Source organism: Poecile atricapillus, chromosome 3 (genome assembly GCF_030490865.1).
Source record: "Poecile atricapillus isolate bPoeAtr1 chromosome 3, bPoeAtr1.hap1, whole genome shotgun sequence".
Taxonomy (NCBI): domain Eukaryota; kingdom Metazoa; phylum Chordata; class Aves; order Passeriformes; family Paridae; genus Poecile; species Poecile atricapillus.
In genome coordinates this window covers 74,630,313-74,646,458 of record NC_081251.1, presented here as the reverse complement: position 1 = coordinate 74,646,458, position 16,146 = coordinate 74,630,313, and the positions used below count along the sequence as shown (strand labels likewise).

General features: G+C 43.9%; 1 protein-coding gene across 4 annotated transcripts in view; it reads right to left on the bottom strand.

Annotated features, from left to right (window-relative positions):
• FRMD1 (FERM domain containing 1) overlaps positions 1–16,146 on the bottom strand; it is a 66,557-nt gene that overhangs the window by 30,531 nt on the left and 19,880 nt on the right. For 3 of the 4 annotated variants that reach the window (XR_009277089.1, XM_058833917.1, XM_058833916.1), the window contains exons 4-12: positions 11,340–11,419; positions 9,166–9,242; positions 7,333–7,519; positions 5,043–5,198; positions 2,724–2,789; positions 2,448–2,516; positions 2,084–2,258; positions 853–1,188; positions 592–720 (exon numbers count right to left, since the gene is read on the bottom strand). Coding sequence is in view for 3 of the 4 variants with exons in the window: in XM_058833917.1 (XP_058689900.1) it covers positions 592–720; positions 853–1,188; positions 2,084–2,258; positions 2,448–2,516; positions 2,724–2,789; positions 5,043–5,198; positions 7,333–7,519; positions 9,166–9,242; positions 11,340–11,419 (1,275 nt within the window). In the remaining variant the exon portion in view is untranslated. The remainder of the gene's footprint in view (positions 1–591; positions 721–852; positions 1,189–2,083; positions 2,259–2,447; positions 2,517–2,723; positions 2,790–5,042; positions 5,199–7,332; positions 7,520–9,165; positions 9,243–11,339; positions 11,420–16,146) is intronic. The other variant, XM_058833918.1, reaches the window with a different exon arrangement.

Below are 16,146 nucleotides of genomic sequence, written 5' to 3'. Positions count from 1 at the left end.
ATTCAAACAGTCCTATCTTAAGAGAACTATGCATCATTAAGCACTCTTAGTACTCCAGGAGTTTTGCTCACAAGTACTCATTTTTGGCCCTAAAGATCAATGTCTGAAAACTTTCAAGAAAACAGTTTCTTGACAACTTGTCTCATTTTCACCCTTCTTGCTTTGCTGTAAAGGCTGTACATATTAAGGCCAGACATAAGCCACAAAACTTTACCTAAGAATTCCTGTGAGCATCCCATTATTCTGTGGTTGAGCCCCTTGGCTGTTTTGTGGCATACAAGATATTATTAAAGCATATTCCTTCCCTACAAAAGGTTTACTTCAATTATCTTTTTGTCATGAACTGAATATAAGCTTAGCACATTTAGAGAAGGGAGACTTTGAGGAGCACAGAGGAGAGCAGCACTGTACAACACAGAATGCTGGCCTGTAAACACTAGATGAGCTGCCTGCAAATCCTGTTGCAGTAGGGCAGTAAATAGCACTAGCAGCTGTTTGGAAGGAGATAAGAGTTTTTGTAGATCCCTTAGATTATGCCTGTTGCTAGAGCCTTAAAGAACAGCATTGCGCAGCAGCAGAAAGCCATCTCACCTTGGCAGCTAGCAGCATCTAGAGGCAGGGATTCAACAGATTCTCCCACAGTGGCCTCCTCTAACTGGTCTCCCTCTAAAGGCTCATCTACAGGCATCTCCTCTGGCTCATCTACTGCCAGCTCAAGCTCTAGGAGGAAGAGAGCAGCAGGAGAATGGTTAGCATCACTCTTGTGCTCCAAGCTGCTGTCTCTTAGTCCCTGCCCTCCTGCAGAAGACAAAAGTCAGCTCAGAAGTTGCTCCACATGTCCAAATTCTTTACCATCATCCTGAGTGTCATCTTCAGCCCGCCCCTTGCTGCCGCTGTCAATGCCAGAGCTACCGTAGCTGATGGTTGAGCTGCAGGATTTCTCTTTCCTATGCACCCGGTCAATGCTGAAGGGCTCATCCACCGACATTTCCACAGACACGCGGTGCCTGGAGTCAGCCTCGATGCCCGAGGTGTGCGAGCTGCCGTGGCTCCCCGTGGACTGGCGCGAGAGGCGGTTATCCCTGCGGCTGCCCCCGCTGCTCCCGCTGCCACGGGAGTTCTTGTCGCACGGGTCCAGGTCCATGTCCAGAGTGTCACTGATATAGGACTCCCGGTAGCGCTTCTTCTCTGAGGAACAAAGAAGGGAGAAACCAGTGAGAATTTTAAGGAAGTGGAACAGAATATATTCAGGAAGTTCTGTTGGCACCAGCCAACAACTAATAAATGACTGCTGCAGCTACTGAACAAATAAGGGACAGCTTTGTATTTTGTTTGCTAAACAGATGGATGCTCGGGATGTTGTAAAAGCATTAGTCATACCTGCAGTAAACCCAGCAGTAAACTCCTACATTAGAACAGGCAGTTATGATACAGAAAACAGTAAGTTTCAGAGTGAAGGTCAATAACAACAAAGCAAAACAAGCAAACAAAAACCGGGAATTACTTAGTGAACATCAGTGCTCAATCTTTAAAATCAGATGCACTGATTGGCTCTTGAAGTACCCACCACTGCATGAAGTCAGCTAAGAACAAGATTCCTGTGGCTGGTGTTTATTAATGATTTATTATTTCTCCCATGGCTTGTATATGCTGAGGGCGGTTGAGAAATCCATGAGACACTAATGGACACAGAACAACCACAGGCTTTTTGCCCACAGGCACTTGATCATCCTAGTGAAAGTAGCCTTTCTACAGGTGATTGGCACGTGCCACTGGCTGCACATGGCTCAAGGCCACTGCTGTAACCCCACTGAAGGGAAAGACAGAAACCACTTGAAAGGAGTTATTACCCCTCTACTGCTCTCACACAAACACACTTTCTGATTACAGTCTGCAATGTGGGAGCCATAAATACTTCTTAGGAATGGACTGGAAAGATACCTTACACCTCTGTTTCTATCACTGGCTCCCCGATAAGGCAGAAACACCATTAATTAGATGAGGGTAGGCACCATGAAACAGGAGAGACTAACACACTGTACTCTTCCTCTTATCAAATTCATTTGAATTTTCCCTAACATACCTTCAGCCTCCTCCAGTTTTTGGATTTGCTTCAAAACTGGCTGAATATTCAGAAAGAGCCGGTGGCTATTGCTGAGTAGCTGCAGCAAATGGCGTGACCTGAAGGGGCAACCCGTGTAGTAAACCAGTTTCCGTGCAGAGGGCAAACCATCTGGCTGGATTTCAAATTTTTTCCCCTGCACGAAGAGGAAAGATGCCAAAGAAATGAGCAAGAGCACATTTTCAGCCACACAGCTACCAGAGATAGCTGTGGTCTTGTGCATGCAAGTGACAGGACCTGGGGCAGCAGCACGGGCAGGCCGACAGCTTTGCCACATCCCAGGCTGGCAGCCACTGGCAGATGGCCTCCATTCCATCATACTCACCAGAAAGGCCAGCTTCCCAATGTGTGACCAGGGAAAGTCATAGAGGAGCTGGCGAACGTGATTCACCTCCTGCAACACATCAAACTCAGAGTGACACAGGGACTGGCAGGTACAGGGTGGAGTCAGCGATGTGCAAAGAATTTGCAAACAACCAAGAATTTGAGATATGTGGAGCCTGGTGTTCACAGGGAGGCAGAGGAGCCGCGGTGAAGGGGGAGGACAGGGAACTGGGGAGAGTTAATGCTACACCAGAAGGCTTTCACAGCAGTCTGTTACCTGATAGATGTGCATTCCTCTCAGGGTCAGGCCCAGGATAACTGTCGGTCGATCCTCCTTCTTATCCTAAAAGAACAGAAGAGTCAAAGGTTAATCTACAAAGACCACGCTCTTGTTCTGGCACCTATTGCAGGAGAGGTAGCAGGACTTCTCATCGTGCAGATGCCATCAGCTCATTTGGTTTTTATTATGTTTGTAAAGTGCACCTTGCCTTGTTGACCCCTGAAATACCTACACCTAAAAGCCCCTCATGCTGGGAGGCTCAGGCATTTCACCAGCATATGTCCTAGCTGCCCTGGACAGGGAATCCTGTATCTTCAGTGATTTGAGAGTATGGACAATTACTGTTCTCAGAGGTACCTTGTAACCTCTCTTGTAAATATATGCTGTCTCTGCTGTCCCCATGAACATGCACCACTCTTGCTCTCCAGGTGACAGAGAGCCCAAACCAGAAGGGGAACCCATTCCCCTCTCCTTGCCACAGCACTGCTGTTCCCATCCAGGGATTTGCTAGATCTTAGGTGTCCCTTGGCTGGAGCTAATCAATGCCCAGTTACTGGGACTTTCATTCTAACATTCAACCTTGGTGTTGGGTGGTTTTACATGAGTTTTATTACCTAAGTTGAAATACCGACTTTTAACTCATGCTGCATCTTGGTATGATATACTTGGTCTCTAATCAGATTCTTTTGCTTGAAGACAAAAAAATATCATAAACTAGTTCTTTCAGCCTCTCCTACCACAGCAGAGTTGGGGAGGGGAACACATGCATTTTTTGTTAGGAGGAAAAGCAGAAAGGAAATTTGGGGGTAAAAATGTATGGGCTCACAGAGCTCAAACTTTACATCACAACTTTCTCTCCTCATCTGGTTTACAAGATATAAGCCTTATGCCAACACATTAGCTCACCCTTTGCCTCTGGTACCATCCATGTCTTCAGTTCAAAGTCACTAAGAAATATTTATTGCCTCCTAAGGACAAAGAGCTTCATAAATCAGTATTGGTCTGAATGAGATCTATGGAGTGTGCTGTGGGCTTTTTTGCAGTTTCCAACCTCAGAAGAAGCCATGAGGAGGGTGTTAAGATAAAAGTGACTGCTTTTGAAATCTCAGGGCAGCCAGCACACCAACACCTTCACCTGGCACCCCTCTGCACTTGATCAGGAAATCTGTGACCCAAGCATCACCTAGGAGGAACACTTCTCACCACAAAATGAGATAACTGTGTCACATGGCAGAAATAAGACATATTAAGGATCAAACAACACATGGAAGAGTACATAATGCCTAAGTTCAAGCCAGACAGGAATTTAAATATTAAGAGCAACTAATTTCACAGCCTTGGTTGCTTTTGGATATAAAATGTATCATGTCCTGCCAGCTGGATTTCTTATGGCATTCAAGTGTAACTAACTCTCTCATGACTGCATCATTAACAACATTAAGAATCAAAACAGAGAACAAAAGAGAGGTAGGTGAATATCTGTGGTTTGCAAGCAACTAAGCCTGGACTACTGATCAAAACTTATTTTCTCTTGAAAATGCATGTTTCTTCAGTAACTAGAGCTGCCAGGCATGTTCAAAGGACATGGATACTTCCCAGACATAATTCCCACTGAGCACAAAAACCCAGAAAGTTTAATTATGAGTCTGACAGAGTATCTCCATTTGGAAAAAAGGACCAAGCCATTCCTAATTGCACAGGCAAGTTTCACTCACCTAAGTGGAACATAAAACTTCTCTTTAGTTCTATTTCTAGATCTAAACACTCAGCATGTGAAAATGAATTGCCTTCTCTTTAAGCAGGTTTGGGTAAGGAGTCTAACAAGCAATAATGTAGGAATCCAAAACTACTGAGAAAAGCATACAGCTGAAAAAATGCCAACCACTCTGCCAGGGTTGGAGAAGGAATGGAATACAAAAGCTGGAATGACTCAGTGTCACCTTCAGTTATTACACAACATTTGTGTGAAAGCTGGCCGACCTCTTGTCATTTTTTTCAATGAACTACAACAAGAAAAAAAGAGGCTTCATTGATTTCCCTGGTCCAATTCTACTGGCAGGCAGGGACAAATACGAAGTTTTGCCATTCCTGTGGCCACTTTCTTGGTCGAGGAACAAAACTAAATTCCAGCTATATCTGTATATTGGCAACAGATTTGTTTGTGGGGACAGGCCTCATTGGCTGAGCATTTTAGATTTGTTTGGCCTCTCCAAATCAGAGGCAACCATCCCTCGAACAAACAGAAAGAGAAAAATGCCATGGTGCACTCAATTAATGATGGGAGAGAAGTTCAAAATAAGAAGCTCTTTGTTTAACCTTCTGCAGCCTGTAGAAGTGGACAGGCACATCTTCCAGCAGGCAGGACTCCTTAATGAACTTCAGCACTGCTTCCTTCGTGCTCAGCCCTTGCTGTTCTCGGTGCATCTCTGGGGCATGTTTCAAGATGTAGTCGCTCCCCCTCTTTGCAATTATCTAAACCGCAAAGAAAACAAACAGGTCAGCAACTCTTCAGCAATCCCCATGAGAGGCAGCTGTGATCAACAACAGTGGCTGGAGGTGGAGGAGGTTCATATATTCCCTCAAGATGTTACTCCATGTTTGCCTCTACCTCCCTGGAGGATAAGCTTTTAAAGCAGTCCAGATGACGCTCATGTCTCCAAACAGATCCTAGTGGCAAAACTGCAACAGACCAAGACTACAGAGGTCATGTCAGCTCTTTTTACTTTTAAGTACTGGAATTAGTTTTCCTAACTTTTGGCATCCATACATGTTTATGGACAGATAACAAATACTCCTCTGCATGCCAACACAATCAGCAGCAACATCTCTGAAGAGGCAGAAATACTAGGCTTTCCTTTTAAGACCAGAAACTACACATTAGGCTTATTTAGCATTTCCATTCTCAAAGAGGTGGATAACACTATCTCAAGGTATTTTTTTATCTATTAGGAGTGGTTGGCAGGCACGTGGCTTCATTAAGCAGTAGAAAAACCCGCACTGGGCTGGCCTTTTGCTCCTGCCCTGCCAGTGCCCATTTCCCATGTTTGCCCACATGCCCCTCTGTACAAGGCTACTGGGCAGCTCAGCTTTCTCCCATGCCCAACAGGTTCCTTTCGGGTAGTGACAGGTAAGAGGGATGATTGGCTGAATTCACTTCCCAACATCCCCCCCCACCAGAGGCATTTAAAACTGGTTTGCACCAGGTACCTGAGAACATCCTGCCAGAAGCAACCTGTCCTGGATGAAAACAACTAGACCTGATCACCAACCAGTTCCCACTTACATTTCACTTTAAACCCCTTGTTTACTCTGTTTGCTAACACCTCTGCATGCCCTGCTAGATTAGTTGCCCTCCCACAAGGCAGGCTGGCCTTGGTGGAGGACAATATTGATGCCATCACCTGTGCAGTGTCAGCAGAAAGAGATGTGCCAGCTCCACGGTTCAAAGCTGGGTGGGTCAGCCCAGGGCAGCACTGCCTCTCCTCACTGGCACGAGACTTAGGGCAGCCCTTGGCCAAATGAAATGAAGCACGTGTTGAAGGGAGTGATTGTGTTGGAGGAAGAGATTGCTCACTATCTCCCCATGGGAGCCCAGGGGTAGGGAGAGACGCGTCCCCCTGCCTGCCAGATTTTCTGTTTGTAATGATGTAATAAATCACCCACATACTTGCTTGGGGTTGTGGCTCAGCACAGGTGAGCAACAGTCTGTGATAAGCCCTTTAACTGCCTCAGAAACAGCACACAAGACCCAACTTTTCCAGTCCTTTGTTAGCTACCTCCTGACAGGCACCCATAACAAGGAATGGCATGGGAAGAGGGCCTGTTGTCTGGGAGAAAGATACACTGCTGCACAGCAAGGCAGGCAGGCTAGGATTTGTGCATAAAAGACTGTCAGTCTTCAAGACAAGTCCTGCCACTGGTCTGAACCTTCTCCCCAAAGCAGGGGACAGTGGCATCTTACAGGGGAGATGCAACTTGCCTGGGACAAACAGCCAGCTAACAGAGTCTTAGCTAATTTGCCTTCATCTGACAACTAAATCAGTTCTCAGTTGTAAGTCCTGAACGGCACAAGTCACATGCACATGCTTACAAACAAACATGCAAATGCTTTCTCTTTCCTCTTACTGCACTTGAGGCAGACATTAATGACAAAGCAAGCACCAGAGGCACTGCACAGCAGTATTACCCCACAGGGTTTAGATCTATCCATCCCTGAGGCAAGCATTACAGAGATGGGAACAAGGGGAAATGGACTGGGCTTTGCAGCCCTGAGGTTTTCTGGAGAGCTTGGGATGTGCAGATCTTGCTGGTGTGCCACTGGAAACACACAGCCCTTTAAGTCATAGAAGAATTAAACAAAGACATCTGCACTGTCAGAGTTATTCATGTAACACCAACACATTCCATCACCAAGGAAGGATCTACCACCCACCTCACTGATAAATGAGCCCAGGAATGTGCACCTACATCCCTTGGAAAGACAAGAGATCTCCTGAGGGATCTCTTGAGGGATCCAGGGTGATACCTGCCTGACTGATCATTGCATGGCTGCAGTTAGATACCACCTTGCATAATCTGTTGACAGAAAGGTTTCCCCCAAACTTACCCATTGTGGGAAATAAGCCTGAGGTTCAAAATATTTGCCAGCATGGACCTTCTCTCTGTAGTTGCCCAAGTCTGCCTGTAAGCTGTAGGCAGCCAGCAAGAAGTAGATTTCTTCTTTGTGGTTGCAATGAGACATAAGTACTTGGTCTTTGAGATGGCAGTAGTAGAGCTGCCGTGCCACCTTATCGCTGCAAGACAAAGGCAAATTTACTTCAAGAACAAAGTTCAGATAAGGCCTCTCAAAAACATCATCTTGCTGAGAGAGAAGAGGGATTAAACTTTGACATGTCTGATGTGTGCCAATGCCACCTTGATACAGTTGTGCGTAAAAGGAGCACCAAACCAAGATCAAGGCCTTCTCCCACTAAGTGTTGTACAAACACAAAAAATTGTAGCTTCTACCTGGAGGAGCATGAGATCTAAGAAGTTAGGGCAGAAGGTAGATGAAAGAAAAATCACATCACACCTGTTTTGGAGACTGACTACAATCAAGCACTTCTGTTTCCCTGGAAAGTCTCTAGCAGCCAAGAGAACCAACTGCCTTGGACTCCCAGTCCTGTTTCTTGCACACCTGTCCTCCTTTCCCCTCTAAACTTGGCACTGCTTTTTTGTTTCACCTTGCCTTAGGCTCATGATACTTTTCAACAGCTAATTCCCTGCAAGGTAGATCAAAAGACATGGGAGCCCTGGGCTTGTTTTTGTCTTCTTCCTCAAGCTGCTAAACAGGGATTGTCTGATAAGGAATAGCTATGGCAAAGCCTTGATAACCCACACACCCCCTGCCCTCAGAGATCATGGGAAACAGGCTGCTGACATGTGCATGTAGAAGAGGTGCTGGACACTACAGTCTGCTTGTAAAGTGTGCAAGTATAGTTTGAAGGGGCCAGATAATTACTTCTGCATGGCTCTACAAACCTCTTAAATTAAACTGCTAGTGCAAGAGAAATATGCCTGTGATGGTGAAGGATATGTAACTCAGGAGTGGCAGGATGATATGTAATCTTTCTTTGTACAAAAAAAAAAGCAAAATGAAACAAAAACCACTTATCAGCCAAACAGACTCCATAAGAAGGAGCCCCATGTATCCAAAAATGAAAGACTATGAAGAGAGAAAACATAGAAAACCACAAGCTTTGTTCAAGACAAGAACAAATGCCAAAAATTTGGTAAAGATTTTAATCCACCTAAATGATCCCAGCTCTTGGCTTCCCCCAGGACAGAGCCACACCAGAAGCACTGACGTAAATTAACTCTGTCAGTTGTTCATTTTTCACCACCTCATCCTTTGTTCTGTACCATGGGTGAGGGTGGTGCTGTTTTGAGTGCAGCCCATATTCCATGTGAATGGACTACAAATTAAAAACTCTTAACTTAGGAAGTAATTTCTTTTGTCCATGTATGAAAGTCCGTTTCCAGAAGTATACTGCACAGAGCACTGCTCAAATACAAAAAACAGATCTAAAGCATGTGCTTTGGAGTATAAATATCTATTTCTGGTATATTCATCCAGTGCCTTTCATACAACCAAAGGACACAAGCAAAAGAGTGCTAATCATGTTTTGATAATGTCGTCATTCAACCTGCTCTTTCAACACAGATGGAAAAGCAGTCACAATTTTCCTAGGGGATATGGAGTATGATTCAGGCAGAAAACATTCATAGCTGAGTGAGGAAGTCTGTGAAGGTCTTCAAAAAACAAAATTCAAGCAGATTTTTAAAGCTTATTTCAATGAGCTCACAGAGATGAGTTTAACAAAGAAACATTATTTTTCTTTAATTTTAAGAACACACTGAATAAATTGAAGCACAGTAATTACCACAGAAGAGAACTTACCCTATTACTCTTCCATTTTCTACATAGTACTGTACTCTAAAGAATGCAACAAATGGAGGGCTGAATTTCTCTGTCCCCTAGAGCAAAGACAGAAGACAATTTAAATTATGATCAGCATCCAAAATTCCTGTTACCCTATCTGGTAATGTTCTCTGCTCCAAAATTCACTCCCCATACTGCTTTTCATTTTCTACTCTTTGCTCCTGGCAAGTTTTGCAGAGGGAGTCTGACTGTCTTGGAGGCTCATGACAATGAGGCATCACAAAACATTCAGACAGGTTGAACAACAAAATATCCTAGGAAGAGCAGAAGATTTCTGGATATGAGGGATGAGCTGGTCTAAGAGTCGCAGTGTAGCCTGGGGACACTCAGGCTAGCCCAGAATTACCTAGCTCAGCACCTGGCAGCACCACAAGCATATTCGTGCTGAACGCAGCAAGTTTAACCCAGCCTCCCTCAAAGCGTCAGGGCAGCGTGCCACGCTGGCACGGCTGTGGCGTTTCCAGGGCACTCCTAGGAGCAGCCATCCATCCCTGCACCACACCACATCACTCAGCATGGACACACACACTGCTGTGTTCAGCAGTCACTGCCTGGGGCTGAGGCACACCAGCCTGGTATCAGCTCCGTGCCTTTTGTTTGGCAGAGCTCGTGGTTAGTTATTCACACGTCCCTGCAGCCACAGACCAAAAGGCAGTGTTGGGTCTGCTTCACACTGAGGAGTGCTGTCAGAAGAAAGACAGCATGAGGCCTGTTGTTTTAACCACAGCCTATCTCTCTGACTTACAGGCTTGTTTGAATGGGAGAAAAAAAAAGAAAAAAGGGAAAAAGAAAGGAACAACTTACTAGCTCAATCTCTCATCTTTCCTACTTTGCCACCTTAATGTTCACACAAGTAACTTTGCTCCCACAGGCAGTTCCAAGGCTTTGCTGGTCAGACCCATCTCACTGGGCCAAGGTACATGGCATGCCCTCCACATCTGATGCAGACAGCTTCTTGATCATGCAAACATCTCCATTTTATTTCTGGAAGTTGTTCATAGTCACCCTATTTTATCAGCTAGACTGGGCTTTCCACCTGAAACCTCTTCAAAGGAATTAAATCCTTGTCAACTAACCCAGTCCAATAGGCTAACTCATCCGAGACTGTAGTACTGCCAATGGCAACTCATTCAGTCTTTTATGATTCGCATCACACCAGAGGTTCAACACTTCACCTGACCAGAAAAGTGTAGCAAGAATCCAATCACCGAGCAACCTCAAAGCATATCCCCCATCCTGAGGCAACCAGAAACACCTGCTTTGGGAAGCTCTCACTGGTTGGACAGACAGCCCCTCCCTCTGCATGACTCTGGCTGTTCTTGAAATAACTCTGTCGTTTGGGGAAAGCAGAGCACATGCTTGGGAATAAGAGAGATCCCCAAACCTCACTAGTTATCTACGAACTTCTCTAAGCAGCAGGAATGGTTAGTGTGCCTACTCTGCAAAAGAAAACCCTTAAGCTAGATGGAAAAAGTAATTTACAACCTTTACAATGACCCAATTAAGATATCTGAAAGCAACTGCATACTATACTTTGTTCTAGACTATGGGTCCTCTATTAATAACACACACAAACAGGCATTCTCATGTCTGAATGAACAGTATTAAACAATAACATAGGCTTGTCTTTATTTCATATAGCTCTTCCCTCCCTTGTCAGGGCTAGCTAGCCTTAAAGAATTAGGACTCGTCTCAAACAAAATATCCTTCTCCTAACACAGTCCTTTTGCACATACTCTGGGAAGAGCCACAGCTCCAGTCATTTCCCTCATATCAGATTCTAGATACAAAAAGTTATTTTAGGCTGTTTTGCTTAAGGATAAAAACGAGGTCTCCAGACTAAGATCCAGACTAAATTCAAATGGAAAACTGACCAACTGACCTTCTCCACTTCTGCAGCAGCCAAGCAGCAACCATGTGGTAACTATTGCTCAAGTAAAGTTGTATAAGGAGCTGTTTTAGCTCTTTTAATTAATTGAACAGCTATGCACAAGTCACTCCATCTTGCTACTGAAAAGTATTCTGCAGACCATCTTCAAGAAATGCTCTATGGACCTTAGTTAAAGAGTTTTCATTTTACTGTGTAGTCCAACAAAAATGCAGCAGCCTCCAAAATTAAACAGCTCTCTTACTTTGGTGGTCTCTTTCTTCCATTCCTTTGAAAAGTATTTGCTGAGCTTCTGCTCCAGGTCTATAAAAACATATTCATTATCTGAAAGATAAGAAAAAAGGGAATTCAATGTAAAATAATTGGAAATTTTTAGTCATTAAACATTTAGGTGACTCAACAAGTTATTTCCAAGCAACACATTTGCTCAACAGGGAACAGACAGGGCAGAAAAAAAAAAAAAGAAAAAAGAGTATTCTTAAATACATGTGCTACTCCAGAGAGCATGGAAGGAAGGTCATTCACACCTTCAAGAGATGCTGTGTGAAATGTTCCTGAACACCTCAGCTAGAAATGCAGAATTCCTGCTGTATGGTCAAGAAGCCACTTACAAAAAAGAGAAACATCTTACCCAGCTCATTGTACTGCCAGCTTACCAGATTCAGTTTTTCATTATTATTAAACAAACAAGCCTTACCCAAGCTTGCATTCTGCCATCATGTAGTAGCATCATGGTCTAACATGGCAAAAGTAAATCAACAGAGCTGGGTATTTGACAGGTTTTATCCTCTGCATGTGAAGGGAATCCTCTGAAAGGGTGAGAAACAAGAGGACCAAACACAAACACCTTCCTCAGAAGGTCTGGTGTGTCCTGCTCACACCCAGCTTTTTTCATATAAAGGAAAGATGAATGAAAGGAAAGGAAACCTGGCCTCAAAGACTAAAGGACCAGGACTTGCTCTCCACCCTAGTGAGATTGAACAAGACACAGCCTGAATGGCACATCATCTTGAAAGAGGTTTGTGCTGCTTTCAAAGGTGATGTTTCATAACACTGCTTACCAATTATCAAATACAAACAATTCAGCCAGTGAAAGACTTTTTCCTGAGTCTTCAAGTCTCTTAAAAAAAAAAAAAAAAAAAAAAAAAAAAAAGACAAGACCTGACAGGTGTTTCAGGCTGCAGCAGCAATGCCAGCTGAGCACATTCACCTGACCAGTCCTCTATTCTTTGATCTTGCTTAGGACAGAGTTTTGACAGATGACACAAGTGCCAAAATGAAGAGCTTGCTCCTTAAACATGAAAGGAGCAGGAGTAAAAAGGGGAGAAAAAAAAAAAAAAAGAAAAAAGAACTCTCCACAAAACAAACTTCTGCCCCTTAAGACCAGCCCAGACTTCCAAATGAGAGAGATCCTGCACTCATGTCTGTATCATGGCAGATGCAGGCCTGGCATGGCCAGTGTTACAGTAGGTGTTGCAGTGTTACAGCAGATATTGAGGGGGCTCTGAGCTACCTCACAGCCACCCTTCCAAAGCATTCCAGATCTTTACAGGGGCAGATACAACAAATACTTTCTTTGCTGGCTTTCAAAAAACAAGCAAGCAAAACAACCTCCTATTGCCACCTCCTTCAGCTCCCACCTCAAGTTAAAGAAACCACATCTGCTGCTATCCAGAACTGGCCCACACATCACATATTCTGTAAAATAGCAGTAACACTGGATACAAAAAGGACAACATCCAAAAATATCCTGTTTCTGTCTCCATGCTCCTTCCTGCATTGTACTGCTTGCAGCTGTAAGACCTCTGTTTATCACATTACTTGACATATCACATACAGAAACAAAACAGAATTTAACAGCACCATCAAAATGGCTACGTGGAATTTCCGAAAGTGGTGGGAATATACATGCTATAGCACACAAGATGACATGGAAGTCATTTTTGCTGTTTTGACAAAGAGAGGAAGAGTTTTTTTCATCACAGAGATTGCATCTTGTACCTGCCCCTTCACTTCTGTCTGTAAGATTGGGTGGCTGGGGGCTACACTGGCCCCAGCCCTTCCTTCTCTAGCTCCAGTAAAATCAGATAATCCTGCCTGCAAGAGGCTGATAGAAGTCCTAGTCAGTAAGAGAGAGAAGGGTTAGTACATGTTAAGCTTGTCTCTGCCCCTGGTCAGCTGCCAAGCTGGTAAGCATCACTCCAGAAAGCTTTTCTTAAAAAGTAAGTAAAAGCTCATTTAGGGAATCAATTGCACAGCAAGTGACAGGAGTGGGATTACATGAGCATGCCACCCAGTCCCTCCCTGGACTTTGGCAGTCCTGGAGAAGGGCAAACCCTCCACTATGGGCTCCCCACCTGGCACCAGGTTGGTTGTGATGGCACAGCAGTGGTGGGTAAAACCTGTATCAGTTCTGCCAGCGCTGTGGTCTTTAGATAACACCTTGTTAAGAGGCTGTAACAAGTTCAAGAGTCAGTTTCCCTTTCTAGCTCAAGAATGATCCCACACCCAGAGGCATTTAGAGAAATACATTCATTATTCCTCAATCAGGAGGGGAAAACTGCAACAGCAAACATGGTGACATACCCTGAACCATCCGATCACACCTGAATATTAGGTCAGAAAGGGAAAAGTGTGAGAGAAGAGTTACATTACAGTAAAGCCATTTGTTACCCACACCCCCTCTTTATCTGTCATGTTAATTAGGTTAGAGATGATTTTGTGAGGGCACAGAAGTTATACCTGAAGATTGCAGGTTATTACTAGGCCTACTGGGAGGTAAACCACAAGAATAAACCAGGCTACAGGAGGACATCCCAATATATCTTCTCTTCTTGGGGGTCCCACTGCTCTCCAGCCCAGTTCAGCATCCTCCCTCTCATGCAAGAATGCAGCACTGCATTCCTCCTTAATGAAGTTAATATTGCTGGAATGTCAGCCTGCAATGTAAGCCTCCATCTACAAAAACAAAGATAGATTTCCCTCCGCAGTCCTACTGCTTTGTGGATGGCTTTGTTTTGGTTTTTTTTCCTTACACTGGATTAGTGATGAAACCCTAAGAGATCTTTTCCCAGATGCTAGAACTATCTGCTTTGAAAATAAGCATCTCTAACAGATATGAGGGCACCAAACTGCAGAACCTCTGAGCAGTGCTGTAAAGGACAGTATAGAAATGCACAGATGGCCCCCTTTCCAGGGAAGAATAAATTTGATCTGTGGATCCAAACAGGGCTGGATACTCAGCAGGTACAGACTGTCATTGCTTCACTGGCCTTATCTGAAGGACAAGTGAAAGGTACTAGGAAGCTGACTGAGAGGCATGCACACATAAAAATACACTCTCATCCACCTGCAGCATGACACTGAGCTCATGAATCTCATCTCAGCACTGTAGGTGATCTTACAAATACATCAGCTTCTCTTGAAAGGCTCACTCATGTATGTATGTATAGATACCAGACCTGGCACAACTCACCAGTGCACTGCACTGCAATCCTGAGATATTATTCTGGATAGCCAGCTCCTTTGCAGTAAGGCAATTTGCACATTTCTCCCAATTTCACCTTTAAGAGTTCTCAAATGAGACCGAAAGTTTATGCTGCAAAAATCACATTTCAAAATAAGCAGTTACCAAAAATTAAAAACATTTCTACTCTGCAAAATTAACTTAGCACATTTTATGAAATTAAAAAAATATAGGACATACATTGTTGCAAAAAAATAATGTGCCAGGTCCCCAGTTAGAAAAAAGTGACACAGTCCCAGTGAGTGATGCAGACTTCTAATAGGCATTATTTACAATGCAGGAAAAATAGGAATAGAAAATTCCTGTACGGAAGAGAAAATGGCTGTAATACAGGGTCAAATCAGTTCTGAGTCATTGTTAACCTAAAGGCCATTATTTTGCATTAACCAGTTCCTCCTCATCTCAATTTTTATGAAAAGTAAGTTCTCTGCATAAAAGCTAAGTAATGGCAAATGTCAAAAACCTGTTCTCCTCCTGTGCCATTGTGGGCTAGGAGCACCAAGAAATTCCACAAAGGTGTCCTACCACAAGTCAGAGCTTAGGCCCCCTAGGCAGCCAGGAATATCCCATTAACAAATTTGGCTGAGTCATGTATATTTCAGCAATGCAACTAGACAGTCCAGAAGAATAGGACTCAAATAAAATATGAATTAGTGAGAAGTCAAATTTCCGCATAGCAAGCATTTTCTGACTAAAAGAGAGGGGAAAAATTATCCATGGCTATTGCACTTAACTTTTCTCAGATGCTTCAAGAAACTTTGTGGCAACACCCCTATGTCCCCTGAGGTGCAAGAGGAAAGACAGCAGGAGCAGGACAGAGGGATGCTAGGGTTAGGGGAGAGCTGAAGCTTAAAAAAATCCAAAAAACAACAAAACCCCACACTAAAAAATACCTCACAACACGTGTTGTACACCTCACATAACCTGAATACCAGAATGGATTTTTTTGTTCATTTATTGAAGGAGAACTGGCTACACACTCCTTTTGCACTTGCATCTACCCAAGATTCCAAGTATCAGAGATCTGGGAAAATCACTACCCACACTGCACCTGCTCCCACCACCTCTGCACAACTCCTCAATGCTCCTGTTTTTACCTTTCAAGCCAATAGAAAAAAATGTTGTCCACTTTATATGTGGTTGATTAGTTTACTAAAGGGTCTAAAAGAACTTGGTTCAGAATAACCTTGTGTTTTCAGCTTTAGCTGGAAAGTACATATATCCCAAGTGAAGGGAAAACTCACAAGAGAGGCTAGGAGCAAAGCAAAGGAAGTCCCGGCTGAGGTCACTTTACCTGGGATGGACACAAGGTATATGGAGGGTAGCATGAAAGGAGACAGTATCAAGAAGCCTGGGATCATGTGGTGTTAGGAACTGTTGAGGTCTTGTTGGGGGTTAGGTGTCCTTCCTTTTGTTCTGTCTCACCTATGGAATTTTTACCCATTTGTGGCGGGGAAACCTGACTGCTGGTACTTGTTGGATGCTTGAGAAACACAAATTGAGAAACAAAGAGTTCAGCTGGGCC